This window comes from Taeniopygia guttata, chromosome 33 (genome assembly GCF_048771995.1).
Source record: "Taeniopygia guttata chromosome 33, bTaeGut7.mat, whole genome shotgun sequence".
Taxonomy (NCBI): domain Eukaryota; kingdom Metazoa; phylum Chordata; class Aves; order Passeriformes; family Estrildidae; genus Taeniopygia; species Taeniopygia guttata.
The window spans coordinates 1,047,261-1,075,095 of record NC_133058.1 but is presented as its reverse complement, the minus strand read 5'-3'; the positions used below and the strand labels follow the sequence as shown (position 1 = coordinate 1,075,095).

Below are 27,835 nucleotides of genomic sequence, written 5' to 3'. Positions count from 1 at the left end.
TGGGGACATTGGAGGTGTTGAGGACATTGGGAAAAAATGGGTGGAAAAAGGGAAAAAATTGGATTGGGGACATTGGGGACATTTGAGGACATTGGGGATGTTGGGGACATTGGGGACATTGGGGACATTGGGGATATTGGGGGGATTTGGGACATTGGGGACATTGGAGGTATTGGGGATATTGGGGGATTTGGGACATTGGGATGGCGGGGACACGGTGGGGACGGTGGGGATGTTGGGGGGGTTGGGGACATTTGGGACATTGGGGACATTGGGGACATTGGGGACATTGGGGACATTTGGGACATTGGGGACGTTGGGGACATTGAGCAAAAATGGGGAACAATGGGAAAAAATGGGGGAAAATTGGGAAAAATGGGATTGGGGACATTGGGGACATTGGGGACATTGGGGACATTGAGGGGGTTGGGGGGACATTGGGGATGTTGGGCGCATTGGGGGCGTTGGGGACATTTGGGGACATTGGGGACATTGGGGACATCGGGGGGATTTGGGGGTGTTGGGGACATTGGGGACGTTGGGGACATTGACGGGATTTGGGGACATTGGGGACATTGGGGACATTGGAGGTATTGGGGACATTTGAGGATATTGGGAAAAAATTGGAGAAAAATGGGAAAAATGGGATTGGGGACATTGGAGACATTGGGGGCATTGGGGACATTGGGGACGTTGGGGACGTTTTGGGTGTTGGGGACTTTGGGGACGTTGGGGACATTGGGGACATTGGGAAAAAATGGGGAACAATGGGAAAAAATGGGGGAAAATTGGGAAAAATGGGATTGGGGACATTGGGGACATTGGGGACATTGAGGACATTGGGGACATTGGGGGCGTTGAGCAAAAATGGGGAACAATGGGAAAAAATGGGAGAAAAATGGGAAAAATGGGATTTGGGATATTGGGGACATTGGGGACATTGGGGACGTTGGGGACGTTGGGGGCATTTGGGGGATTTGGGACATTTGAGGACATTGGGATAAAATGGGTGGAAAAAGAAGAAAAATAGGATTGGGGACAGTGGGGACAGTGGGGACATTGGGGGCATTGGGGACATTGGGGGTATTGGGGACATTGGGAAAAAATGGGAGGAAAAAGGGAAGAAAATGGGTTTGGGGACTTTGGGGACATTGGGGAAAAATTGGAAAAAAATGGGGAAAAATGGGGAAAAATGGGGAAAAATGGGGGGAAATGGGGAAAATGGGGAAAAATGGGGGGAAATGGGGGGAAATGGGGGGAAATGGGGAACAATGGGAAAAATGGGGGAAAATGGGGGAAAATGGGGAAAATGGGGAAAAATGGGGGGAAATGGGGGGAAATGGGGGGAAATGGGGAACAATGGGAAAAATGGGGGAAAATGGGGGAAAATGGGGGGAAATTGGGAAAAATGGGATTGGAGACATTGGGGGAAAATTGGGAAAAATGGGGAAAAATGGGGGAAAATGGGGAAAATTGGGAAAAATAGGGAAAAATGGGGAAAATTGGGAAAAATGGGATTGGGGACATTGGGGACATTGGGGACATTGGGGACATTTATGGTTTTGGGGTGATTTTGGGTGATTTTGGGGGATTTTGGGGCAGTTTTGGGTTTTTTGGGGGATTTTGGGGGATTTTGGGGGATTTTGGGGCGGTTTTGGTGGATTTTGGGGGATTTTGGGGTGATTATGGGGGATTTTGGGCAATTTCAGTGACATTTTTTCCCTCCCCAGGGACGTTGGGGGAGGGGTCGCGCTCCCCTCCCCCCCCCGGCCCCCCCGTGGGGGAGGGGCTGATCCTGAGGGGGCTGCGGGGGGGGGCGGCCTGGCTGGGGGGGCTCCTGCGGGGGAGACCCCCCCCCAAAACAGGTGAGGGGGCCCCAAATTTGGGGAGGGGTCCCAAAATTGGGGAGGGGTCCCAAAATTTGGGAAGGGGTCCCAATTTTGGGGAGGGGTCCCAAAATTTGGGGAGGGGGTCCCAAATTTAGGGAGGTTTCAAATTTGGGGAGGGGGTCTCAAAATTTGGGCGGGGTTCAAAATTGGGGAGGGGTCTTAAAATTTGGGGAGGGGTCCCAATTTTGGGGAGGGGTCCCAAAATTGGGGAGGGGTCCCTAAATTTGGGGAGGGTTTCAAAATTGGGGGAGGGGTTCTAAAATTGGGGGGAGGGGTCTTAAAAAACGGGGAGGGGTCCCAAAATTTGGGGGGGGGTTAAAATTGGGGAGGGGTCCCAAAAAAATGGGGAGGGGGTCCAAAATTTGGGGGGGGGTTCAAAATTGGGGGGGGTCTTAAAATTTGGGGAGGGGTCTTAAAATTGGGGAGGGGTCTTAAAAATTAAGGGGGTTTTAAAATTGGGGAGGGGTGAAAAAAGTGGGGAGGGGTCCCAAATTTGGGGAGGGGTCCCTAAATTTGGGGAGGAGGTCCTAAAATTTGGGGGGAATCTTAAAAAATGGGGAGGGGTCCCAAAATTTGGGGGGGTTTAAAATTGGGGAGGGGTCCTAAAGTGGGGGGAGGGGTCTTAAAATTTGGGGAGGGGTCTTAAAATTGGGGGATTTTGGGGCTTTTTTGGGATTTTTGGGGGATTTTTTTTGATTTTTGGGGGAATTTTGGGGATTTTTGGGGAATTTTTGGGGGGATTTTTTGGGGGAATTTTGGGGAATTTTTGGGGGGATTTTTGGGGGGAATTTTTGGTATTTTGGGGGAATTTTTGGGGGAATTTTTGGTATTTTTGGGGAATTTTTGGGTGGAATTTTGGGAGAAGTTTTGGGATTTTGGGGGGATTTTGGGGGGGATTTTTGGAAGAATTTTTGGGGAAAAATTTTGGGTTTATGGAGGAATTTTGGGGGAATTTTTGGTATTTTTTGAGGAATTTTTGGGTTGAATTTTGGGAGAAATTTTGGGATTTTTTAGGGAAATTTTGGGGGACAATTTTTTTGGTTGTTCGGGTCGATTTTTGGGGTCAAATTTGGGGAATTTTGGGGAGAATTTTTGAGGTTTTGGGTGGGAATTTTTGGGTGAAAATTTGGGGGATTTGGGGGGAGAATTTTTATGTTTTTTTGGTGGATTTTACAGTTGATTTTTGCTGATTTTTTGGGTGGATTTTCCTTCGATTTTCAGCCAATTTTGGGACTTTTTTGGGTGGATTTTCCTTTGATTTTCGGCCAATTTTGTGACTTTTTTGGGTGGATTTCCCTTCGATTTTCGGCCAATTTGGGGACTTTTTTTGGGTCAATTTTAAGTTCAATTCCGAGCACAATTTTTGGGTTTTTTTAATGATTTTAAAGACAATTTATATTGAATTTTTGACCGTTTTTTGTGATTTTTTCCACTTTTTTTTTCTAGAATCATCTCCCAACTCGGACGGGGAAAACTCCGAGGACCCCCCCGAAGATTCCCTCGAGGACCCCCCCAAATTTTTGGGGTATCCCGAAGGATTTCGACCCCTCCGGACCGGGGGACCCCCCGCGATTTTTGGGAAAATCCCCCCAAAACCCCCCCGGGACCCTTTTATGTCCCCCCTTTTGGCTCCGGATTCGTTGCTGGGGGGGCTCCCCCCAATCCACCTGGTGGTAAGACCCCTCCCCAAAAAAAAAACACCCCAAAAATTCACAAATTCACCCCAAAAATACTGGATTTTTAAAAAAAAAAACACCCTGAAAAAATTCCGGGATTTAGGGAAAAAAAAGGGAGAAAAAAATGTAATTTTAGGCAAAATATTGGCAAAAATTCATCCAAAATTTCCCAAAAAAAATTCCCAAAAATATTTCGTAAATATCCCAAAAAAAGGGACTCAAAACTCAGCCTCAAATCCACCCAAAACCACCAAAAAAAATCTCCAAATTAATCCCAAAAAAAAGCCAAAATTGCCCCAAAAAATCGCTGCAAAAATCCCGAATTTTCCAAAAAAATCCAGCCCGAAAAAATTCGGGATTTAGGAAAAAAAAAGGGAGAAAAAAATGTAAATTTAGGCAAAAATTTGACAAAAATTGACACAAAAATCCCCATTTTTTCCCTAAGATTTCCCTCAAAATTTTTCGTAAATACCCCAAAAAAAGGGACTCAAAACTCAGCCTCAAATCGACCCAAAAACCCCAAAAAAATCTCCAAATTAATCCCCCAAAAAATCCCAAAATTCCCCCAAAAAATCGCTGCAAAAATCTGGAATTTTTAAAAAAAAAAACACCCCGAAAAAATTCGGGATTTAGGAAAAAAAAAGGGAGAAAAAAATGTAATTTTAGGCAAAAAATTGGCAAAAATTCACACAAAAATTCCAAATTTTTCCCTAAAATTTCCCCCAAAATATTTTGTAAATACCCCCCAAAAAAAAGGACTCGAAACTCAGCCCCAAATCCACCCAAAACCACAAAAAAAAATCTGCAAATTAATCCCAAAAAAATCCCAAAATTGCCCCAAAAAATCGCTGCAAAAATCCGGAATTTTTAAAAAAAAAACACCCCGAAAATATTCGGGATTTAGGAAAAAAAAAGGGGGGAAAAAAATGTAATTTTAGGCAAAAAATTGGCAAAAATTCACACAAAAATCCCAAATTTTTCCCTAAAATTTCCCTCAAAATATTTCGTAAGTACCCCAAAAAAAAGGGACTCAAAACTCAGCCCCAAATCCACCCCAAAAGCCCCAAAAAATCTCCAAATTAATCCCAAAAAATTTCCAAAATTCCCCAAAAAATCACTGCAAAAATCCCGAATTTTTTAAAAAAAAACACCCTGAAAAAATTCGGGATTTAGGGAAAAAAAAGGGGAGAAAAAAAGGTCAAATTTAGGCAAAAAATTGGCAAAAATTCACACAAATATCCAAAATTCTTCCCTAAAATTTCCCCCAAAATATTTCGTAAGTACCCCAAAAAAAAGACTCAAAACTCAGCCCCAAATCCACCAAAAAAACCTCAAAAAAATCTCCAAATTCCTCCCAAAATTCCCCAAGAAATCGTTGCAAAAATCCCGAATTTTTTAAAAAAAAACACCCTGAAAAAATTCGGGATTTAGGGAAAAAAAAGGGAGAAAAAAAGGTCAGATTTAGGCAAAAAATTGGCAAAAATTCACGCAAAAATCCCAAATTTTTCCCTAAAATTTTCCCCAAAATATTTTGTAAATACCCCCCAAAAAAAGACTCAAAACTCAGCCCCAAATCCACCCAAAAACCCCCAAAAAAATCTCCAAATTAATCCCCCAAAAAAATCCCAAAATTCCCCAAAAAAATCGCTGCAAAAATCCCGAATTTTCAAAAAAAATCCAGCCCGAAAAAATTCGGGATTTAGGGAAAAAAAGGGAGGGAAAAAGGTCAAATTTAGGCAAAAAATTGGCAAAAATTCATGCAAAAATCCCAATTTTTTCCCTAAAATTTCCCTCAAAATATTTTGTAAATACCCCCAAAAAAAGGGACTCAAAACTCAGCCCCAAATCCACCAAAAAAACCTCAAAAAAATCTCCAAATTCCTCCCAAAATTCCCCAAGAAATCGTTGCAAAAATCCTGAATTTTCAAAAAAAATCCAGCCCGAAAAAATCCGGGATTTAGGAAAAAAAAAGGGAGAAAAAATGTAATTTTAGGCAAAAAATTGGCAAAAATTCATCCAAAATTTCCCAAAAAAATTCCCAAAAATATTTCGTAAATACCCCCCAAAAAAAGGGACTCAAAATTCAGCCTCAAATCGACCCAAAAACCCCCCAAAAAATCTCCAAATTAATCCCCCAAAAAATCCCAAAATTCCCCCAAAAAATCGCTGCAAAAATCCGGAATTAAAAAAAAAAAACACCCCGAAAAAATTCGGGATTTAAGAAAAAAAAAGGGAGGAAAAAAGGTCAAATTTAGGCAAAAAATTGGCAAAAATTCACACAAAAATCCCAAATTTTTTCCTAAAGTTTTCCCCAAAATATTTTGTAAATACCCCAAAAAAAGAGACTCAAAACTCAGCCCCAAATCCACCCAAAAAAAAAATCTCAAAATTCCTCCCAAAAAATTCCCAAAATCCCCCAAAAAATCACTGCAAAAATCCCGAATTTTTTAAAAAAAACACCCTGAAAAAATTCGGGATTTAGGGAAAAAAAAGGGAGGAAAAAAGGTCAAATTTAGGCAAAAAATTGGCAAAAATTCACGCAAAAATCCCAAATTTTTCCCTAAAATTTCCCTCAAAATATTTTGGAAATACCCCCAAAAAAAGAGACTCAAAACTCAGCCCCAAATCCACCAAAAAAACCTCAAAAAAATCTCCAAATTCCTCCCAAAATTCCCCAAGAAATCGTTGCAAAAATCCCGAATTTTCCAAAAATATCCAGCCCGAAAAAATCCGGGATTTAGGAAAAAAAAAAGGGAGAAAAAAATGTAATTTTAGGCAAAAAATTGGCAAAAATTCACACAAAAATACCAAATTTTTCCCTAAAATTTCCCTCTAAATATTTTGGAAATACCCCCAAAAAAAGGACTCAAAACTCATCCCCAAATCCACCAAAAAAACCTCAAAAAAATCTCCAAATTCCTCCCAAAATTCCCCAAGAAATCGTTGCAAAAATCCCGAATTTTCAAAAAAAAAATCCAGCCTGAAAAAATTCGGGATTTAAGAAAAAAAAAAGGGAGAAAAAAAAGGTCAAATTTAGGCAAAAAATTGGCAAAAACTCACGCAAAAATCCGAAATTTTTTCCTAAAATTTCCCCCAAAATATTTTGTAAGTACCCCAAAAAAGGGACTCAAAACTCAGCCTCAAAACACCTCAAAAATTCACCAAAATCCTCCAAATTCACCCCAAAATCCTTTAAATTCACCCAAAAATCCCCCAAATTCACCCCAAATCCCCCAAAAATCCCACCCAAACCGCCCAAAAATTCCCCCAAAACCCCCCAAAATTCCCCTTTAAAACACCTAAAATCCCTCCAAACCCCCCCAAAATTGCCCAAAATCCCCCAAATTCACCCCAAAATTTCCCAAATTCACCCCAAAATCCCACCCAAACCCCCTCAACATTCCCCAAACCCCCCCAAAATCCCCCTTTAAAACACTCAAAATCCCTCTCTAAAACACCTAAAAACCCCCCAATATTGCCCAAAATTGCCCAAAATCCCCCAAATTCACCCCAAAACCGACTCCACTCTCTAAAACCCCCCAAAAATCGATTCTACCAACCCCAAATCTCCCAAAATCCCCTTTAAAAGCCCCAAAATCCCCTTTAAAACCCCCCAAAAATCCCATTTAAAACACATAAAAATTACCAAAAAATCCCCCAAAATTGCCCAAAATCCCCAAAATTCACCCCAAAACCGACTCCACTCCCACAAACCCCCCAAAAATCGATTCTACCAACCCCAAATCTCCCAAAATCCCCTTTAAAACCCCCAAAAATCCCCTTTAAAACCCCCCAAAAATCCCATTTAAACCCCCCAAAATCCTCTAAAAAATTACCGAAAATTGCCCAAAATCCCCCAAATTCACCCCAAAATCGACTCCACTCCCACAAACCCCCCAAAATCAACTCCAAGGACCCCAAATCTCCCCCAAAATCCCCTCAACATTCCCCCCAAACCCTCCAAAAATCCCCCCAAAATCCAGTTTAAAACCCCCAAAATTGCTCAAAAATCGCCCAAAATTGCCCAAAATCCCCCAAATTCACCCCAAAATCCCCCAAATCCCCCCAAAATCAACTCTAAGGACCCCAAATCTCCCACCTAAACCCCCTCAAAATTCCCCCAAAACCTCCAAAAATCCCCCCTAAAACCCCCGAAAAATTACCCAGAACTCCCCAAACCGCCCTAAAATTGCCCAAAATTGCCCAAAATCCCCGAAATTCACCCCAAAATCCCCCAAATTCCCCCAAATCCCACCCAAACCCCCTAAAATCACCCCAAAACCTCCAAAAATCCTCCCTAAAACCTCCAAAAATCCTCCCTAAAACGCCCTAAAAATTGCCCAAAAATCACTCTAAAATTGCCCAAAATTGCCCAAAATCCCCCAAATTCACCCCAAAACCGACTCCACTCCCTCAAACCACCCAAAATCAACTCCAAGGACTCCCAAAATCCCCTCAAAAACCCCTTTTTTCCCCCCAAAACCTCCAAAAATCCCCCCAAAATCCCATATAAAACACCTAAAAATTACCGAAAAATCCCCCTAAAATCCCCCAAAATTGCCCAAAATCCCCGAAATTCACCCCAAAACCCCCTTTTTTCCAGGCCTGCGCCCTGGACCCGATGCTGGACGATTCGGTGGCCCTGGCCCGGCGTTTACGAGCCCTGGGCCGGCCCGTGACCCTTCGGGTGGTCCCGGGGGTCCCGCACGGGTTCCTCAGCCTCGCCCCCCTGAGCCCCGAGTGCCGCCGGGCCGGGGGTCTGTGCCCCCAAAAATTCCCTAAAAAATTACCCAAAATTGCCCAAAATCCCCCAAATTCACCCCAAAACCGACTCCACTCCCTCAAACCCCCCAAAATCAACTCCAAAGACCCCAAATCTCCCCCAAATTCCCCTTTTTTCCCCCCAAAATCTCCAAAAATCCCCCCAAAATCCAGTTTAAAACCCCCAAAATTGCTCAAAAATCGCCCAAAATTCACCCCAAAATCCCCCAAATTCACCCCAAAATTCCCCAAATCCCCCCAAAATCAACTCCAAGGACCCCAAAACCCCCTCAACATTCCCCCAAAATCCCCCCCAAAACCCCCAAAATCCCCCTTTAAAACATCTAAAATCCCCCCTAAAACTCCCCAAAAATCACCCAAAATTGCCCAAAATCCCCCAAATTCACCCCCAAATCCCCCAAATCCCCCCAAAATCAACTCCAAGGACCCCAAAACCCCCTCAAAAACCCCTTTAAAACCCCCAAAAATCCCATTTAAAATCCCTAAAAATTACCGAAAATTCCCCAAAAATCGCCCAAAATTGCCCAAAATCCCCGAATTTCACCCCAAAACCCCCTTTTTCCCAGGCCTGCGCCCTGGACCCGATGCTGGACGATTCGGTGGCCCCAAAACCCCCCCAGAATTCCCCCAAAACCTCCCCAAAATTCTCCCCCAAACCCCCTCAAAATCCCCCCCAAACCTCCAAAAATCCCCCCTAAAAAGCCCCAAAATTACCCTAAAACCCCCAAAAATTGCCCAAAATCCCCCAAATTCACCCCAAAAATTGGCCCAATTCCCCAAATTCACCCCAAAATCCCATTCAAACCCCACCAAACCTCCAAAAATCCCCCCTAAAGCCCCCCAGAATTGCCCAAAATCCCCCTTTAAAACACCTAAAATGCCCCCAAAATCCCCCAAAAAATAACCCAAAATTGCCCAAAATCCCCCAAATTCACCCCAAAATCCCCCAAATTCACCCCAAAATTTCCCAAATTCACCCCAAAATCCTACCCAACCCCCCCAGAATTACCCCAAACCCCCCCAAAATCCCCCTTTAAAACCCTCAAAATCCCCCTTTAAAACACATAAAAATTACCAAAAATCGCCCTAAAACCCCCCAAAATTGCCCAAAATCCCCCAAATTCACCCCAAAATCCCCCAAATTCCCCCAAAATCAACTCCAAGGACCCCAAAACCCCCCAAAATCCCCATTAAAACCCCCAAAAATCCCATTTAAAACACCAAACCGCCCCCTAAAACTCCCCAAAAATTACCCAAAATTGCCCAAAATTGCCCAAAATCCCCGAAATTCACCCCAAAACCCCCTTTTTTCCAGGCCTGCGCCCTGGACCCGATGCTGGACGATTCGGTGGCCCTGGCCCGGCGTTTACGAGCCCTGGGCCGGCCCGTGACCCTTCGGGTGGTCCCGGGGGTCCCGCACGGGTTCCTCAGCCTCGCCCCCCTGAGCCCCGAGTGCCGCCGGGCCGGGGGTCTGTGCCCCCAAAAATTCCCTAAAAAATTACCCAAAATTGCCCAAAATCCCCCAAATTCACCCCAAAACCGACTCCAGTCCCTCAAACTCCCCAAAAATCGATTCTACCAACCCCAAAATCTCCCAAAATCCCCTTTAAAACCCCCAAAATCCCCTTTAAAACCCCCCAAAAATCCCATTTAAAACACATAAAAATTACCAAAAATTACCGAAATTTGCCCCAAATCCCCCAAATTCACCCCAAAAATTACCCAAATTCACCCCAAAATCCCATTCAAACCCCGCCAAACCTCCAAAAATCCCCCCTAAAGCCCCCAAATTCCTCTCAAAATCCCCCCCAAAATCCCCCATAAAAATCCCCCAAACCCCCCAAAATTGCCCAAAATCCCCCAAATTCACCCCAAAACCGACTCCACTCCCTCAATCCCCCCAAAATCAACTCCAAGGACTCCGAAAACCCCCAAAATCCCCTTTAAAACCCCCAAAAATCCCCCCAAAATCCCATATAAAACCCCTAAAAATTACCGAAAATTCCCCAAAAATTACCGAAAATTCCCCAAAAAATTGCCCAAAATTGCCCAAAATCCCCGAAATTCACCCCAAAACCCCCTTTTTCCCAGGCCTGCGCCCTGGACCCGATGCTGGACGATTCGGTGGCCCTGGCCCGGCGTTTACGAGCCCTGGGCCGGCCCGTGACCCTTCGGGTGGTCCCGGGGGTCCCGCACGGGTTCCTCAGCCTCGCCCCCCTGAGCCCCGAGTGCCGCCGGGCCGGGGGTCTCTGCTCCCAAATCCTGCGCCAGGTCCTGGAGCCCCCTCCCCAAATTCTGCCCGGCCTCGTCTGCGGGGGGCTCGGGGGGTCCCGCAGGGAGAGTTTGGGGGTGGGGGGTTTGAATTTGGGGGTCCCAGGGGGGTCCAGGAGGGAGAGTTTGGCTCTAGCGGGGGGGAATTTGGGGTCTGGGGGCTTCAGGAGGGAGAGTTTGGCTTTAGGGGGGACGAATTTGGGGGTCTCGAGGAGGGAGAGTTTGGGGGGATTTGGGGCTGGGGTCTCTAGGAGGGAGAGTTTGGTGAATTTGGGGTCTGGGGGTTCAAATTTGGGGGTTTTGGGGGTCCCAGGGGGGTCCAGGAGGGAGAGTTTGGTGAATTTTGGGGCTGGGGGCTTCAGGAGGGAGAGTTTGGGGGGGTCTGGGGTCTCGAGGAGGGAGAGTTTGGCGAATTTGGGGTCTGGGGGCTTCAGGAGGGAAAGTTTGGTGAATTTGGGGGTTGGGGGTTCAAATTTGGGGGTCCCAGGGGGCTCCAGGAGGGAGAGTTTGGCTCTAGTGGGGGGAAATTTTGGGGCTGGGGTCTCCAGAAGGGAAAGTTTGGGGGTTGGGGGTTCAAATTTGGGGGTCTTGGGGGTACCAGGGGGCTCCAGGAGGGAGAGTTTGGCTCTAGTGGGGGGGAATTTTGGGGCTGGGGTCTCCAGAAGGGAAAGTTTGGGGGTTGGGGGTTCGAATTTGGGGGTTTTGGGGGTCTCGGGGGGTTCCAGGAGGGAGAGTTTGGTGAATTTGGGGTCTGGGGGCTCCAATTTGGGGCTCGGGGGGTCCCGCAGGGAGAGTTTGGGGGTGGGGGGTTTGAATTTGGGGGTCTCGAGGAGGGAGAGTTTGGTGAATTTTGGGTCTGGGGGCTCCAATTTGGGGGTTTTGGGGGTCCCAGGGGGGTCCAGGAGGGAGAGTTTGGCGAATTTTGGGGCTGGGGGCTTCAGGAGGGAGAGTTTGGCTTTAGGGGGGACGAATTTGGGGGTCCCAGGGGGGTCCAGGAGGGAGAGTTTGGCATATTTGGGGTCTGGGGGCTTCAGGAGGGAGAGTTTGGGGGGATTTGGGGTCTCCAGGAGGGAAAGTTTGGTGAATTTTGGGTCTGGGGGCTCCAGAAGGGAAAATTTGGGGGGATTTGGGGGGTCCAGGAGGGAAAGTTTGGCAAATTTTGGGTCTGGGGGCTCCAATTTGGGGGTCCCAGGGGGTTTCAGAAGGGAAAGTTTGGCAAATTTGGGGTCTGGGGTCTCCAGGAGGGAAAATTTGGGGTCTGGGGGCTCCAATTTGGGGGTTTTGGGGGTCTCCAGGAGGGAAAGTTTGGCAAATTTGGGGTCTGGGGTCTCCAGGAGGGAAAATTTGGGGGGTTTTGGGGGGTCCAGGAGGGAAAATTTGGGGTCTGGGGGTCCAAATTTGGGGTCTGGGGGCTCCAATTTGGGGTCTGGGGGTCCAAATTTGGGGTCTGGGGGTCCAAATTTGGGGTCTGGGGGCTCAAATTTGGGGTCTGGGGGTCCAAATTTGGGGTCTGGGGGTCCAAATTTGGGGTCTGGGGGTTCAAATTTGGGGTCTGGGGGTCCAAATTTGGGGTCTGGGGGTTCCAATTTGGGGTCTGGGGGTCCAAATTTGGGGTCTGGGGGTCCAAATTTGGGGTCTGGGGGCTCCAATTTGGGGTCTGGGGGTCCAAATTTGGGGTCTGGGGGTCCAAATTTGGGGTCTGGGGGTTCAAATTTGGGGTCTGGGGGTCCAAATTTGGGGTCTGGGGGCTCCAATTTGGGGTCTGGGGGTCCAAATTTGGGGTCTGGGGGTTCAAATTTGGGGTCTGGGGGTCCAAATTTGGGGTCTGGGGGTTCAAATTTGGGGTCTGGGGTCCCCAAGAGGGAAAATTTGGGGGTCCCAGAAAAGGAAAATTTGGGGACCCCCAGACCCCAAAATTTGGGGGATTTTGGGGGGTCCCAAAGCCAAAATTTGGGGGATTTTGGGGGGTCTGAGACCCCAAATTTGGGGACCCCCAGACCCCAAAATTTGGGGGATTTTGGGGGGTCCCAAAGGGGAAATTTGGGGGATTTTGGAGGGTCTGAGACCCCAAATTTGGGGACCCCCAGAGGCCAAAATTTGGGGGATTTTGGGGACCCCCAGAGCCGAAATTTGGGGGATTTTGGGGGGTCCGAAAGCCCAAATTTGGGGACCCCCAGACCCCAAAATTTGGGGGATTTTGGGGCCCCCAGACCCCAAAATTTGGGGGATTTTGGGGGGTCCCAAAACCGAAATTTGGGCGATTTTGGGGCCCCCAGACCCCCAAATTTGGGGGATTTTGGGGGGTCCCAAAACCGAAATTTGGGGGATTTTGGGGGGTCCCAAAACCGAAATTTGGGGGATTTTGGGGGGTCTGAGACCCCAAATTTGGGAACCCCCAGACCCCAAAATTTGGGGGATTTTGGGGGGTCCCAAAACCGAAATTTGGGGGATTTTGGGGCCCCCAGACCCCAAAATTTGGGGGATTTTGGGGGGTCTGAGGCCCCAAATTTGGGGACCCCCAGACCCCAAAATTTGGGGGATTTTGGGACCCCCAGACCCCAAAATTTGGGGGATTTTGGGGGGTCTGAGATTCCAAATTTGGGGACCCCCAGACGCCAAAATTTGGGGGATTTTGGGGCCCCCAGACCCCCAAATTTGGGGGGCCCCTCCCCCCCCCGCTCCCCTCCCCCCCCGCGCCGCCCCAGCGGGGTGGGGTCGTGAAGCCCCGCCCCTAATTACGCTAATTAGCGGCTCTAATTAACCCCCTCCCCTAATTAACCCTCATAATTAACCCCCTCCCTCAATTAAACCCCTTAATTAAGACCCCTCCCCTAATTAACCCTCCTAATTAACCCCCTCCCTCAATTAAACCCCTTAATTAAGACCCCTCCCCTAATTAACCCCCTAATTAACACCCTCCCTCAATTAAACCCCCTAATTAAGACCCCCGCCCCTAATTAACGGCGCTAATTAACCCCTCTCCCCTAATTAACGGCGCTAATTAAGCCCCAATGAAGCCACGAGGGGGGGAGGGGCAGCAGCGTTTATTGGGGGGGGAGGGGAAGGACCCGCGATTAATTAATAAAGATTTAATTAATGGATGAATTAATTAATGCGTTCATTGAGTGGTGGGAGGTTTTGGCGCCAAAATTCCCCGAAAATTCCCGGAAATTTCCCCAAAATTTCCCGAAATTTTGACCCCAAATACTCCCAAAAATTCCCCAAAATTTGCCCCAAAATTCACCCCAAATACTCCCAAAAATTGCCCAAAATTTCCCCAAAATTTCCCAAAAATTCCCCCCAAAATTTCCCTAAAATTCCTCCAAAGTTCCCCGAAAATGCCCCAAAATTCCCTAAAAATTCCCCCCAAATGCCTCCAAATTTCCCCCAAAATTTTCCACAAAATTTCCCCAAAATGCCCCAAATTCCCAAACTAAAATGCCCCAAATTCCCGAAAAATTCCCCCAAAAATGCCCCAAATTCCCTAAAAATTCCTCCAAGTTCCACCGTTATTCCCCCCAAAATTTCCCTAAAATTCCTCCAAATTCCCCCCAAAGTGCCCCAAAATTCCCTAAAAATTCCCCCAAATTTTCCTCAAAATTCCCCAAAAATGCCCCAAATTCCACCTAAATTCCCAAACTAAAATGCCCCAAATTCCTCCCAAAATTCCCAAAATAAAATGCCCCAAATTCCCTAAAAATTCCCCAAAAAATGCCCCAAATTCCCTAAAAATTCCCCAAAAAACCGCCCCAAATTCCTTCAAAATTCCTAAACTAAAATGCCCCAAATTCCCTCTAAAATACCCCAAAAATGCCCCAAATTCCTCCACTATTCCCTAAAAATTCCCCCAAATTTTCCACAAAATTCCCCCCAAAAATGCCCCAAATGCCCCAAAATTCCCAAAATAAAATGCCCCAAATTCCCTAAAAATTCCCCCAAATTTTCCCCAAAATTCCCCCAAAAATGCCCCAAATTCCTTCAAAATTCCCAAACTAAAATGCCCCAAATTCCCTAAAAATTCCCCCCAAAAAATGCCCCAAATACCCTCTAAAATACCCCCAACAATGCCCCAAATTTCCTAAAAAGTCCCCAAAATTTTCCCCAAAATTCCCCCCCCCGATCCCTTTTAGGACCTTTCCCAGCCATTTTTGGGTCAATTCCTCCCATTTTGGGTTTCTGATCCCATTTTTGGGTTTTCTGATCCAATTTTGGGTCAATTCTAGCCATTTTTGGGTCAATTCCGGCCATTTTTGGGTTTCTGATCCCATTTTTGGGTTTCTGATCCCATTTTTAGGACAATTTTGGCCACTTTTGGGTTTCTGATCCATTTTTTGGACAATCCCACCCATTTTTGGGGTTTTGGATCCATTTTTGGGACAATTTCTCCCATTTTTGGGACAATTCCTCCCGTTTTTGGGTTTCTGATCCCTTTTTGGAACATTCTGATCCCGTTTTGGACCTTTTCAATCCATTTTTGAGACAATTTTATCCATTTTTTTTGACAATTCCTCCAATTTTTCAATATTTTTCAGTCACTTTTCCACTTTTCCTCCATCCCGTTTATTCTGCTCCTGGATCCCAGAACCGTTTTTGGGGTTCCCGGAGCTGTTTTTGGGGTTCCCGGGGTGATTTTTGGGTTCCCATCAATCCCGGGGTGCCCAGAGGTCCCTGATTCCGTCCCAGCGCCGCTGCAGCTCCTCGTGGGCGCGGCTCTGGGGCAAATCCGCCAATTTTGGGGCAATTCTGGCCATTTTTGGGTTTTTGGATCCCTTTTTGGATCAATCCCTCCCATTTTTGGGACTATTCCGGCCATTTTTGGCTTTTCTGATCCCTTTTTGGGTCAATTCCTCCCATTTTTGGGTTTTCTGATCCATTTTTGGGTTTTCTGATCCATTTTTCGGTTTCTGATCCCATTTTTAGGACAATTTTGGCCATTTTTGGGTTTCCGATCCCATTTTTGGGTTTTTGATCCCTTTTTTGTGGTTTTGGATCCATTTTTGGGACAATCCCACCCATTTCTGGGTTTTCTGATTCCTTTTGGACCTTTTCAATCCACTTTTGAGACAATTTTATCCATTTTTTGGACAATTCCTCCAATTTTTCAATATTTTTCAGTCACTTTCCCACTTTTCCTCCATCCTGTTTATTTTCTCCCATATTTTTGATGTTTCTGGGTCCATTTTTGGGGTTCCCGGGGCGGTTTTTGGGGTTCCCGGGGCCGTTTTTGGGGTTCCCGGGGCGGTTTTTGGGGTGCCCGGGGCGGTTTTTGGGGTTCCCAGAACCATTTTTGAGGTTCCCGGAACCATTTTTGAGGTTCCCGGGGTCATTTTTGGGGTTCCCGGGGCCATTTTTGGGTTCCCATCAATCCCGGGGTGCCCAGAGGTCCCTGATGCCGTCCCAGCGCCGCTGCAGCTCCTCGTGGTCGCGGCTCTGGGGCAAATCCGCCAATTTTGGGGCAATTCCGGCCATTTTTGGGACAATTTCTCCCATTTTTGGGTTTCTGATCCCATTTTTGGGGCAAATCTGGCAATTTTGGGTCAATTCCGGCCATTTTGGGGGCAAATCCGGCAATTTTGGGACAATTCCGGCCCTTTTTGGGTTTTTGGATCCCTTTTTGGATTAATCCCTCCCATTTTTGGGACAATTCCACCCATTTTTGGGTTTTCTGATCCATTTTGGGACAATTCCTCCTATTTTTGGGACAATTCCGGCCATTTTTGGCTTTTCTGATCCATTTTTGGGTCAATCCCACCCATTTTTGGGATTTTGGATCCCTTTTTGGGACAATTCCTCCCAATTTTGGGACAATTCCTCCCACTTTTAGGTTTTCTGATCCCCTTTTGGACCTTTACCATCCATTTTTGGGACAATTCCTCCCATTTTTGGCTTTTTGATCCCATTTTTTGGACGATTCCTCCCATTTTTCGATATTTTTCTGCGACTTTCCCACTTTTCCTCCATCCTGTTTATTTTCTCCCATATTTTTGAGGATCCCAGGATCATTTTTGGGGTCCCCCTCAATCCCGGGGTGCCCAGAGGTCCCTGATGCCGTCCCAGCGCCGCTGCAGCTCCTCGTGGTCGCGGCTCTGGGGCAAATCCGCCAATTTTGGGGCAATTCCGGCCACTTTTGGGACAATTTCTCCCATTTTTGGGTTTCTGATCCCATTTTTGTGTTTCTGATCCCATTTTTGGGACAGTTCCGGCCATTTTTGGAACAATTCCTCCCAATTTTGGGCTCTCTGATCCCTTTTTGGACAATCCCACCCATTTTTGGGGTTTTGGATCCCTTTTTGGGACAATTCCTGCCACTTATGGGATTCCGATCCCATTTTTGGGTTTCTGATCCCATTTTTTTGACAATTCCTCCCATTTATGGGACAATTCCTCCCATTTTTGGCTTTTTGATCCCATTTTTTTGACAATTCCTCCCATTTTTCAGTCATTTTTCCTCCATCCCGTTTATTTTTCCCCCAGATCCCGGGTCCATTTTTGGGGTTCCCGGGGCCGTTTTTGGGGTTCCCGGAACCATTTTTGGGGTTCCCGGGGCCGTTTTTGGGGTTCCCGGGGTCATTTTTGGGGTTCCCGGGGCGGTTTTTGGGGTTCCCGGAGCCGTTTTTGGGGTTCCCGGAGCCGTTTTTGGGGTTCCCGGAGCCGTTTTTGGGGTTCCCGGAGCCGTTTTTGGGGTTCCCGGGGCCGTTTTTGGGCAATTCTGGCCATTTTTGGGGTTCCCGGGTTCATTTTTGGGGTTCCCGGGGCGGTTTTTGGGGTTCCCATCAATCCCGGGGTGCCCAGAGGTCCCTGATTCCGTCCCAGCGCCGCTGCAGCTCCTCGTGGTCGCGGCTCTGGGGCAAATCCGGCAATTTTGGGGCAATTCCGGCCATTTTTGGGTTTTTGGATCCCTTTTTGGATCAATCCCTCCCATTTTTGGGACTATTCCGGCCATTTTTGGCTTTTCTGATCCCTTTTTGGACAATCCCACCCATTTTTGGGGTTTTGGATCCATTTTTGGGACAATTTCTCCCATTTTTGGGTTTCCGATCCCATTTTTGGGGTTTTGGATCCATTTTTAGGACAATTCCTCCCATTTTTGGGTTTCTGATCCCATTTTTGGGTTTCTGATCCATTTTTGGGACAATTCCTCCCAATTTTGGGTTTTCTGATCCATTTTTGGACAATCCCACCCATTTTTGGGGTTTTGGATCCCTTTTTGGGACAATTTCTGCCATTTATGGGATTCCGATCCCATTTTTGGGTTTCTGATCCCATTATTGAGACAATTCCATCCATTTTTTTGACAATTCCTCCCATTTTTGGGTTTTTGGATCCCATTTTTTTGACAATTCGTCCCATTTTTGGGACAATTCCTCCCATTTTTCAGTCACTTTTCCACTTTTCCTCCATCCCATTTATTCTGCTCCTGGATCCCAGAACCATTTTTGGGGTGCCCCATCAATCCTGGGGTGCCCAGAGGTCCCTGATTCCGTCCCAGCGCCGCTGCAGCTCCTCGTGGTCGCGGCCGAGGCGCTTCCGGAACTTTCTGGCGAAGGCGGCGCCGCGGGCGCGGAGATCGGCGGCGCTGAGCTCCAGCAGCGCCTTCGCCTCCGCCCCGTAGTCGGCCGCGCGCGCCCGCGCCTCCCAGTGCAGGGCCGAGAGCTCCGACAGCACGGTTCTGGGGGGAAAAATGGGAATTTTGGGGGGAAAAAATGGGATTTTGGGTCATTTTGGGGGGGAAAAATGGATTTTAGAGGGAAAAAATGGGATTTTGGGGGGAAAAAATGGATTTTAGAGGGAAAAAATGGGATTTTGGGGGCAAAAAAAATGGGATTTTTGGGTCATTTCGGGGGAAAAATGGGAATTTGGGTCATTTTGGAGAGAAAAATTGGATTTTAGAGGGAAAAAATGGGATTTTGGGGGCAAAAAATGGGATTTTAGAGGGAAAAAATGGGAGTTTTGGGTCATTTGGGGGGAAAAATGGGAGTTTTGGGAAAAAAATGGGAATTTTGGGGAAAAAATGGGAATTTTGTGGGGAAAAATGTGATTTTTGGGAGAAAAAAATTGAATTTTGGGAAAAAATGGGATTTTGGGTCATTTGGAGGGGAAAATGGGAATTTGGGGGGAAAAAATGGGATTTTGGGTCATTTCGGGGGAAAAATGGGAATTTGGGAAGAAAAAATGGGAATTTTGGGGAAAAAAATGGGATTTTGGGGGAAAAAAATGGGAATTTTCTAGGGAAAAAAAATGGGATTTTGGGGGAAAAAATGGGATCTCCGAGGAAGAAATGTGGTTTTGGCAAAAAAAAAGGGAATTTTGGGTCATTTGGGGGTCCTTAGGGCCCCTGGGATCAATGGGAGCTCCGCGCCTCCCAGTGCAGCGCCGAGAGCTCTGACAGCACGGTTCTGGGGGAAAAACCGGGATTTTGGGTCATTGGGGGAAAAAATGGGAGTTTGGGTCATTTGGGGGGGAGAAACGGGGGTTTTGGGGAAAAAAATGGGATTTTGCGGGGAAAAAATGGGAATTTTGGGGGGAAAAATAGGAATTTTGGGGGGAAAAAATGGGATTTTGGACAGAAAAAATGGGAATTTTGGGTCATTTGTGGGGGAAAATGGGAATTTGGGGTCATTTTGGGGAGAAAAATGGGAATTTGGGGGGAAAAAATGGGATTTTCTAGGGAAAAGAACGGGAATTTTGGGTCATTCTGGAGGTAAAACGGGAATTTTGTGGGGAAAACATGGGATTTTGGGTCATTTGGGGGAAGAAATGGAAATTTGCAGGAAAAAATGGGAATTTAGGGTCATTCAGGGGGAAATGGGAATTTGGGGGGGGAAAAGGGAATTTAGGTCATTTTAGGGGAAAAAACGGGATTTTGGGTCATTTGGGGGTCCTTGGGCCCCTGGGATCAATGGGAGCTCCGCGCCTCCGAATGCAGCGCTGAGAGCTCCGACAGCACGGTTCTGGGGGGAAAATGGGGATTTTGGGTTATTTCTGGGAAAAAATGGGAGTTTGGGTCATTTGGGGGGGAGAAACGGGGGTTTTGGGAAAAAAAATGGGAATTTTGGGGAAAAAAATTGTAATTTTGGGGAAAAAAAATGGGAATTTGGGAGAGAAAAAATTGGAATTTTGGGTCATTTGGGGGAAAAATGGGGATTTGGGAAAAAAATGGGAATTTGGGGGGAAAAATGGGATTTTGGGGGCAAAAAAATGGGAATTTTGGGTCATTTCGGGGGAAAAAAACGGGATTTTGGAGAAAAAAATGGAATTTTGGAGAAAAAATTTTGATTCTGGGGGAAAAAAATGGATTTTTTGGGAAAAAATGGGAATTTTGGGTCATTCTGAGGGAAAAAACGGGAATTTGGGGTGAAAAAATGGGTTTTTGGGGGAAAAATAGATTTTAGAGGGAAAAAATGGGAATTTTGGGTCATTTGGGGGGAAAATGGGATTTTAGAGGGAAAAAGTGGGATTTTCTAGGGAAAAAATGGGAATTTGGGTTATTTGGGGGGAAAAAATGGGAATTTTTGGGGAAAAATGGGATTTTCTAGGGAAAAAAATGGGATTTTGGGTCATTTGGGGGTCCTTAGGGCCTCTGGGATCAATGGGAGCCCCGCGCCTCCCAGTGCAGGGCTGAGAGCTCTGACACCACGGTTCTGGGGGAAATAAACGGGATTTTGGGTTATTTGGGGGGAAAAAATGGGAGTTTGGGTCATTTGGGTGGGAGAAATGGGGGTTTTGGGAAAAAAAATGGGAATTTTGGGGAAAAAATCGGAATTTGGGGGGGAAAAATGGGGATTTTGGGTCATTTTTTGGGGGGAAAATAGGAATTTGGAGGGAAAAAATGGGAATTTTGGGTCATTTGTGGGGGAAAATGGGAATTTGGGGTCATTTTGGGGAGAAAAATGGGAATTTGGGGTCATTTTGGGGGGAAAAATGGGAATTTGGGGTCATTTTGGGGGAAAAATGGGATTTTGGGGGTAAAAATGGGATTTTCTAGGGAAAAAATGGGTATTTTGGGTCATTTGCAGGGAAAATTGGGAATTTGGGGAGAAAAAATGGGGATTTTGGGTCATTCTGAGGGAAAAAATGGGAATTTGGTGGGAAAAATGGGATTTTGGGGGGAAAAATGGGAATTTTGGGTCATTTGGGGGAAAAGATGGGGGTTTTGGGAAAAAAAATGGGAATTTTGGGGAAAAAAAATGGGATTTTCTAGTGAAAAAAATGGGATTTTGGAGGGAAAAAATGAGGATTTTTGGTCATTTGGGGGAAGAAAATGGATTTTAGAGGGAAAAAATGGGATATTCTAGGTAAAAAATGGGAATTTTGGCTCATTTGGGGGGGAAAAAACCAGGAATTTCGTGTGCTTTCTCCCCCATTTTTGGGTGTTTTCCCCCCCATTTTTGGGTGTTTTCCCCCCCAATATTTGGAGTTTTCCCCCCAATATTTGCTATTTTTTTCCCCAATTTTTTGAGTTCTTCCCCCATTTTTTGGTATTTTTCCCCAAATTTTCGCTATTTTTTCCCCAAAATGTTTTGGAGCTTTCCCCCCCCCATTTTTGGAGCTTTTCCCCCCCATTTTTAGGTGTTTTCCCTCCAATTTTGGGTGTTCCCCCCCCCCCCAATATTTGGCTTTTTTTTCCCAATTTTTTGAGTATTTTCCTTCATTCTTTGGGTATTTTTTACCCCAAATTTTGTCTTTTTTTCCCCAAATTTTTTGGGTGTTTTCCCCCCCCATTTTTGGGTGTTTTCGCCCCCATTTTTGGGTGTTTTTGCGCTCATTTTTGGGTGTTTTCTCCCTGTTTTTGGGCGTTTCCCGCACTCACTGCAGCCGCTGGCCCAGGGCGCTCTGGCGGATCCGCTCGGTCGCGTTCTCGGCCGCCTCCCCGAGGGTCCCCAAAAACCCCCAAATCCTCGAGGGCAGCGCGGGGGGGGCGGGGGGGGTGGGGGTGGGGGCGCTCAGCTCAGCCCCACATCCTGCAGGGGAAAAAAAACCAAAAAAAAACGGATTTACCCCAAAAATCCGCTTCCGATTCGGCCAAAATTCGACCGAAATACGGCAAAAAATCGCCACAAATTGGTAAAAAATTTGCTGCAAAAATCGGATTCGAATTCGGCCGAAATTCAGTTTAAATAAGCCCAAAAATCACCTAAAATTAATCAAAAATTCAACCCCAAAATCCGCTTCCGATTTGGCCAAAATTCGACCGAAATACGGCAAAAAATCGCCACAAATTATTAAAAAATTTGCCACAAAAATCGGCTTCGAATTCGGCTGAAATTCAGATGAAATAAGCCCAAAAATCACTTAAAAATAATCAAAAATTCAACCCCAAAATCCGCTTCCAATTTAGCCAAAATTTGACCAAAATAATTTTAAAAATCGCCACAAATTGGTTAAAAAATTTGCTGCAAAAATCGGCTTCAAATTCGGCCAAAATTCAGATGAAATAAGCCCAAAAATCACCTAAAAATAATCAAAAATTCAACCCAAAATCCGCTTCCAATTAGGCCACAATTTAACTGAAATAATTCTTAAAATCGCCACAAATTTGTTAAAAATTTGCCGCAAAAATCGGCTTCGAATTCGGCTGAAATTAAGATTAAATAAGCCCAAAAATCACTTAAAATTAATCAAAAATTCAACCCCAAAAATCCGCTTCTGATTTGGCCAAAATTCAACCGAAATACGCCAAAAAATCGCCACAAATTATTAAAAAATTTGCCGCAAAAATCGGCTTCGAATTCGGCCAAAATTCAGATGAAATAAGCCCAAAAATCACTTAAAATTAATCAAAAATTCAACCCCAAAATCCGCTTCCAATTTAGCCAAAATTTAACCAAAATAATTTTAAAAATTGCCACAAATTGTTAAAAAATTGCCGCAAAAATCGGCTTCGAATTCAGCCAAAATTCAGATGAAATAAGCCCAAAAATCACCTAAAATTAATCAAAAATTCAACCCAAAAATCCACTTCAGATTCAGCCAAAATTTAACCGAAATACGGCAAAAAATCGCCACAAATTGGTAAAAAAATTGCCGCAAAAATCGGCTTCGAATTCGGCCGAAATTCAGATGAAATAAGCCCAAAAATCACCTAAAATTAATCAAAAATTCAACCCCAAAAATCCGCTTCCGATTCGGCCAAAATTCGACCGAAATACGCCAAAAAATCGCCACAAATTGGTAAAAAATTTGCCACAAAAATCGGATTTGAATTTGGCTGAAATTCAGTTTAAATAAGCCCAAAAATCACCTAAAATTAATCAAAAATTCAACCCCAAAAAATCCGCTTCAGATTCGGCCAAAATTTAACCAAAATAATTTTTAAAATTGCCACAAATTGTTAAAAAATTTGCCGCAAAAATCAGCTTCGAATTTGGCCAAAATTCATTAAAAATTCCCAAAGTCCCTCAAAAATTCATTCAAATTTTCTTAAAAAATTTCCAAAAAAATTCCCAAAAAATCCCCCCAAAATTCCCAAAAATCCCTCAAAAAAATCCCAAAATTCCCTCAAAAATTCATCAGAAAATTCCGCAAAATTCTCACGAAAAATCCCCCAAAAATCCCTCCAAAATTCCTAAAAAAATTCCCGAAAAACCCCCAAAATTCTCTCAAAAAATTCCCAAAAATTCATGTACAATTCCCAAAAATCCCTCAAAAAATTCCTGAAAATTCCCTCAAAAATTCATCAGAAAATTCCGCAAAATTCTCATTAAAAATTCCCCAAAAAATCCCTAAAAAAATTCCCGAAAAAACCCAAAATTCTCTCAAAAAATTCCCAAAAATTCATGTACAATTCCAAGAAATCCCTCAGAAAATTCCTGAAAATTCCCTCAAAAATTCATCAGAAAATTCCGCAAAATTCTCATGAAAAATCCCCCAAAAATTCCTAAAAAAATTCCCAAAAAAATCAAAATTCTCTCAAAAAATTCCATAAAATTAATGTAAAATTCCAAAAAATCCCTCAAAAAATTACTGAAAATTCCCTCAAAAATTCATCAAAAAATTCCGCAAAATTCTCACAAAAAAATCCCTCCAAAATTCCTAAAAAAATTCCCAAAAAAATCAAAATTCTCTCAAAAAATTCATGTAAAATTCCAAGAAATCCCTCAAAAAATTCCTGAAAATTCCCTCAAAAATTCATCAGAAAATTCTGCAAAATTCTCATGAAAAATCCCCAAAAATCCCTAAAAAAAATTCCCAAAAAAATCAAAATTCTCTCAAAAAATTCATGTAAAATTCCAAGAAATCCCTCAAAAAATTACTGAAAATTCCCTCAAAAATTCATCAGAAAATTCCGCAAAATTCTCATGAAAAATCCCCAAAAAATTCCTAAAAAATTCCTTTAAAAATTCCCTCAAAAGAAAAAAAAAAATCCTCCCAGAATTCACAAAAAATTCCAAAAAAATCCCTCAAAAAGCTCCAAAATTCCCTTTAAAAATTCATCAGAAAAATCCACAAAATTCTCACGAAAAATCCCCCAAAAATCCCTCAAAAATTCCTAAAAAAATTCCCAAAAAACCCCAAAATTCTCTCAAAAAAATCCCAAAAATTCCCTCCAAAATTCATCAGAAAATTCCGCAAAATTCTCACGAAAAATCCCCAAAAATCCCTAAAAAAATTCCCAAAAAAACCCAAAATTCTCTCAAAAAATTAATGTACAATTCCAAGAAATCCCTCAAAAAATTCCTGAAAATTCCCTCCAAAAATCCATCAGAAAATTCCGCAAAATTCTCATAAAAAATTCCCCAAAAATTCCTAAAAAATCCCCAAAAAATCCCCAAAATTCCCCCACGGGACTCACCCGCCAGGAGCGTCAGCGCCGCCAGCGCCACCAGGAAATTCATGGTGCCACCTACGGGAAAATGGCCCAAAATGTCCCAAAATGTCCCCAAAATGTCCCCAAATGTCCCCAAAATCATCTCAAATGGCGCCACGTTATCAAATGGCCCCAAAAACCTCAAAAATGGCCCCAAAATGGCACCAAAACCCCTTAAAATGGCCCCAAAATGGCCCCAAAAACCTCAAAAATGGCCCCAAAATGGCACCAAATGGCCCCAAAATGTCTCCAAATGTCACCAAATGTCCCTAAAAACTCTAAAATGGCCCAAAATGGCACCAAAATGTCTCCAAATGTCCCAAAAATTCTAAAATGGCCCCAAAATGTCACTGAAACCCCCTAAAATGGCCCCAAAATGGCACCAAATGGACCCAAAATGTTCCCAAAATCTCCAAAAAAGTCCCCCAAACCCCAAAACTGTCCCAAATCGTCCCCAAACCCCCCAAAATGTCCCCAAAAAGTCCCCAAATTCACCCAAAATTGACTCCAAACCCCCCAAATTGTCCCCAGAATGTCCCCAAGTCCCCAAATATCCTCAAATGTCCCCCAAACCCCCAAAATGTCCCCAAAAGGTCCCAAATCCCCCAAATTGTCCCCAAAATGTCCCCAAGTCCCCCAAACCCCCCAAATGTCCCCCAAACCCCCAAAATGTCCCCAAAAGGTCCCCAAGACCCCCCAAATTAACCCAAAACCCCCCAAAATGTCCCAAATCCCCCAAATTGTCCCCAAAATGTCCCCCAAGTCCCCAAGACCCCCCAAATGTCCCCAAATTGATGGAAAATCCGCCCAAAATGTCCCCCAAACCCCCCAAAATGTCCCCAACCCCCCAAAATGTCCCCAAATCCCCCCAAAATGTCCCAAAATGTTCCTCAAGTCCCCAAAACCCCCCAAAGTGTCCCCAAAAGGTCCCCAAGTCCCCCCAAATTGTCCCCAAAATGTTCCCCAAGTCCCCAAATCCCCCCAAAAATGTCACCAAATCGCCCCAAAATGTCCCCAAAAAACCCCAAAATGTCCCCAAAACCCCCAAAGTCCCCAAAACCCCCCAAAAGGTCCCCAAGACCCCCAAAATGTCCCAAAAATGTCCCCAAAACCCCCCATAATGTCCCCAAAAGGTCCCCAAGACCCCCCAAATTGTCCCTAAATATCCCCAAAATGTCCCCAAAACCCCCAAAGTCTCCAAAACCCCCCAAATGTCCCCAAGACCCCCCAAATGTCCCAAAATGTCCCCAAATATCCCCAAAACCCCCAAAAATGTCCCCAAAAGGTCCCCAAATCCCCCCAAAATGTCCCAAAAGGTCCCCAAGTCCCCAAAACCCCCAAAAATGTCCCCAAAAGGTCCCCAAGACCCCCCCACATGTCCCCAAATTGACACAAAATGTCCCCAAATATCCCCAAAATGTCCCAAAATGTCCCCAAATATCCCCAAAATGTTCCCCAAGACCCCCCAAAATGTCCCCAAATGTACCCAAATCCCCCCAAAATGTCCCAAAATGTCCCCAAATCCCCCCAAAATGTCCCCAAAATGTTCCCCAAGACCCCCCAAAATGTCCCCAAATGTCCCCAAAATGTCCCCAAATGTCCCCAAATCCCCTCAAAATGTCCCCAAGACCCCCCAAATCCCCCCAAAATGTCCCAAAATATCCCCAAAATGTCCCAAAATGTCCCAAAATTGACCCAAAATGTCCCCAAAATGTCCCCGGGTCTCCTCCCCCCCCCTCACCTTTGGGTCCCTCTGGCTCTGTCCCCTCCCCCCCCCCAATCGGGGACCCCTAAATAGCCCCGGGGGGGGCGGGGCGGGGGGCGGGGCCACGGCGACCTTTGCCCTGCCCCTCCCCCACCCCTCCGGCCCCTCCCCCTCCCCTAAAATTATGGGAAAAACCCCCCAAAAAAAGCCCCAAATCCCCTCCCCCAGCCCCCAAAAATTGGGGGAAAACCCCCAAAAAAAGGCCCCAAATCCCCTCCCCCACCCCCCGAAAAAAATCCCCAAATCCCCTCCCCCACCCCCCCCAAAAATTTGGGGAAAACACAAAAAAAAAGCCCCAAATCCCCTCCCCCACCCCCTAAAAAAATTGGGGGAAAAGCCCCCCAAAAAAAGGCCCCAAATCCCCTCCCCCTCCCCCCAAAAAATGGGGGAAAACCCCCCAAAAAAAGGCCCCAAATCCCCTCCCCCACCCCCCCAAAAAAAGCCCCAAATCCCCATCCCCACCCCCTAAAAAATTTGGGGGAAAACCCCCCAAAAAAGGCCCCAAATCCCCTCCCCCACCCCCTAAAAAAATTGGGGGAAAATCCCCCCAAAAAAAGGCCCAAATCCCCTCCCCCACCCCTTAAAAAAATTGGGGGAAAACCCCAAAAAAAGGCCCCAAATCCCCTCCCCCACCCCCCCAAAAAAAGGCCCCAAATCCCCTCCCCCACCCCCCTAAAAAAATTTGGGGGAAAAGCCCCCCAAAAAAAAGCCCCAAATCCCCTCCCCCACCCCGATTTTGGGGGGGTTTTAAAGGGGTGGGGGAGGGGATTTGGGGTGGGGGAGGGGAAAAGGAGCCCCCCCCCAAATCCCCTCCCCCACCCCCAAAAATTGGGGGAAAAACCCCAAAAAAAGCCCCAAATCCCCTCCCCCACCCCGATTTTGGGGGGTTTTAAAGGGGTGGGGGAGGGGAAAAGGAGCCCCCCAAAGCCCCTCCCCCACCCCCCAAAAATTGGGGGAAAACGCCCCAAAAAAGGCCCCAAATCCCCTCCCCCACCCCCCGAAAAAAATTTTGGGGAAAACGCCCCAAAAAAGCCCCAAATCCCCTCCCCCACCCCGATTTTGGGGGGGTCAAAGGGGTGGGGGAGGGGATTTGGGGTGGGGGAGGGGAAAAGGGCCCCTCAAGCCCCTCCCCCACCCCCAAAAATTGGGGGAAAACCCCCAAAAAAAGCCCCAAATCCCCTCCCCCACCCCCAAAAATTTGGGGAAAACCCCCAAAAAAAGCCCCAAATCCCCTCCCCCACCCCGATTTTTGGGGGTCAAAAGGGTGGGGGAGGGGATTTGGGGTGGGGGAGGGGAAAAGGAGCCCCCCAAAGCCCCTCCCCCACCCCCCAAAAATTTGGGGGAGAACCCCCCAAAAAAAGGCCCCAAATCCCCTCCCCCACCCCGATTTTGGGGGGTCAAAGGGGTGGGGGAGGGGATTTGGGGTGGGGGAGGGGAAAAGGGCCCCTCAAGCCCCTCCCCCACCCCTCAAAAATTGGGGAAAAACCCCCAAAAAAGGCCCCAAATCCCCTCCCCCACCCCCCAAAATAAGCCCCAAATCCCCTCCCCCACCCCCCAAAAAATTTGGGGGAAAACCCCCCAAAAAAGGCCCCAAATCCCCTCCCCCACCCCGATTTTGGGGGGTTTTAAAGGGGTGGGGGAGGGG

The 27,835-nt window shown here is 45.9% G+C and overlaps 2 protein-coding genes across 2 annotated transcripts in view; one reads left to right on the top strand and one right to left on the bottom strand.

Moving 5' to 3' along the window:
* Positions 1 to 10,178, top strand: part of LIPE (lipase E, hormone sensitive type) — a 40,288-nt gene extending 30,110 nt beyond the window's left edge. The window contains exons 7-9 of the mRNA XM_072920780.1: positions 1,731 to 1,865; positions 3,336 to 3,562; positions 9,663 to 10,178. Coding sequence (XP_072776881.1) covers positions 1,731 to 1,865; positions 3,336 to 3,562; positions 9,663 to 10,001 — 701 coding nt within the window. The 3' untranslated portion in view covers positions 10,002 to 10,178. The remainder of the gene's footprint in view (positions 1 to 1,730; positions 1,866 to 3,335; positions 3,563 to 9,662) is intronic.
* Positions 10,179 to 18,057: 7,879 nt separating this feature from the next.
* Positions 18,058 to 24,504, bottom strand: APOE (apolipoprotein E). The gene is made up of 3 exons (XM_072920745.1): positions 24,411 to 24,504; positions 21,429 to 21,579; positions 18,058 to 18,287 (listed from the first exon to the last, which is right to left on the bottom strand). Exons 1-3 carry the CDS (start codon positions 24,451 to 24,453, stop codon positions 18,068 to 18,070), a joined length of 414 nt encoding a protein of 137 aa, XP_072776846.1. The 5' UTR covers positions 24,454 to 24,504; the 3' UTR covers positions 18,058 to 18,067.
* Between the last annotated feature and the right edge of the window lie 3,331 nt (positions 24,505 to 27,835).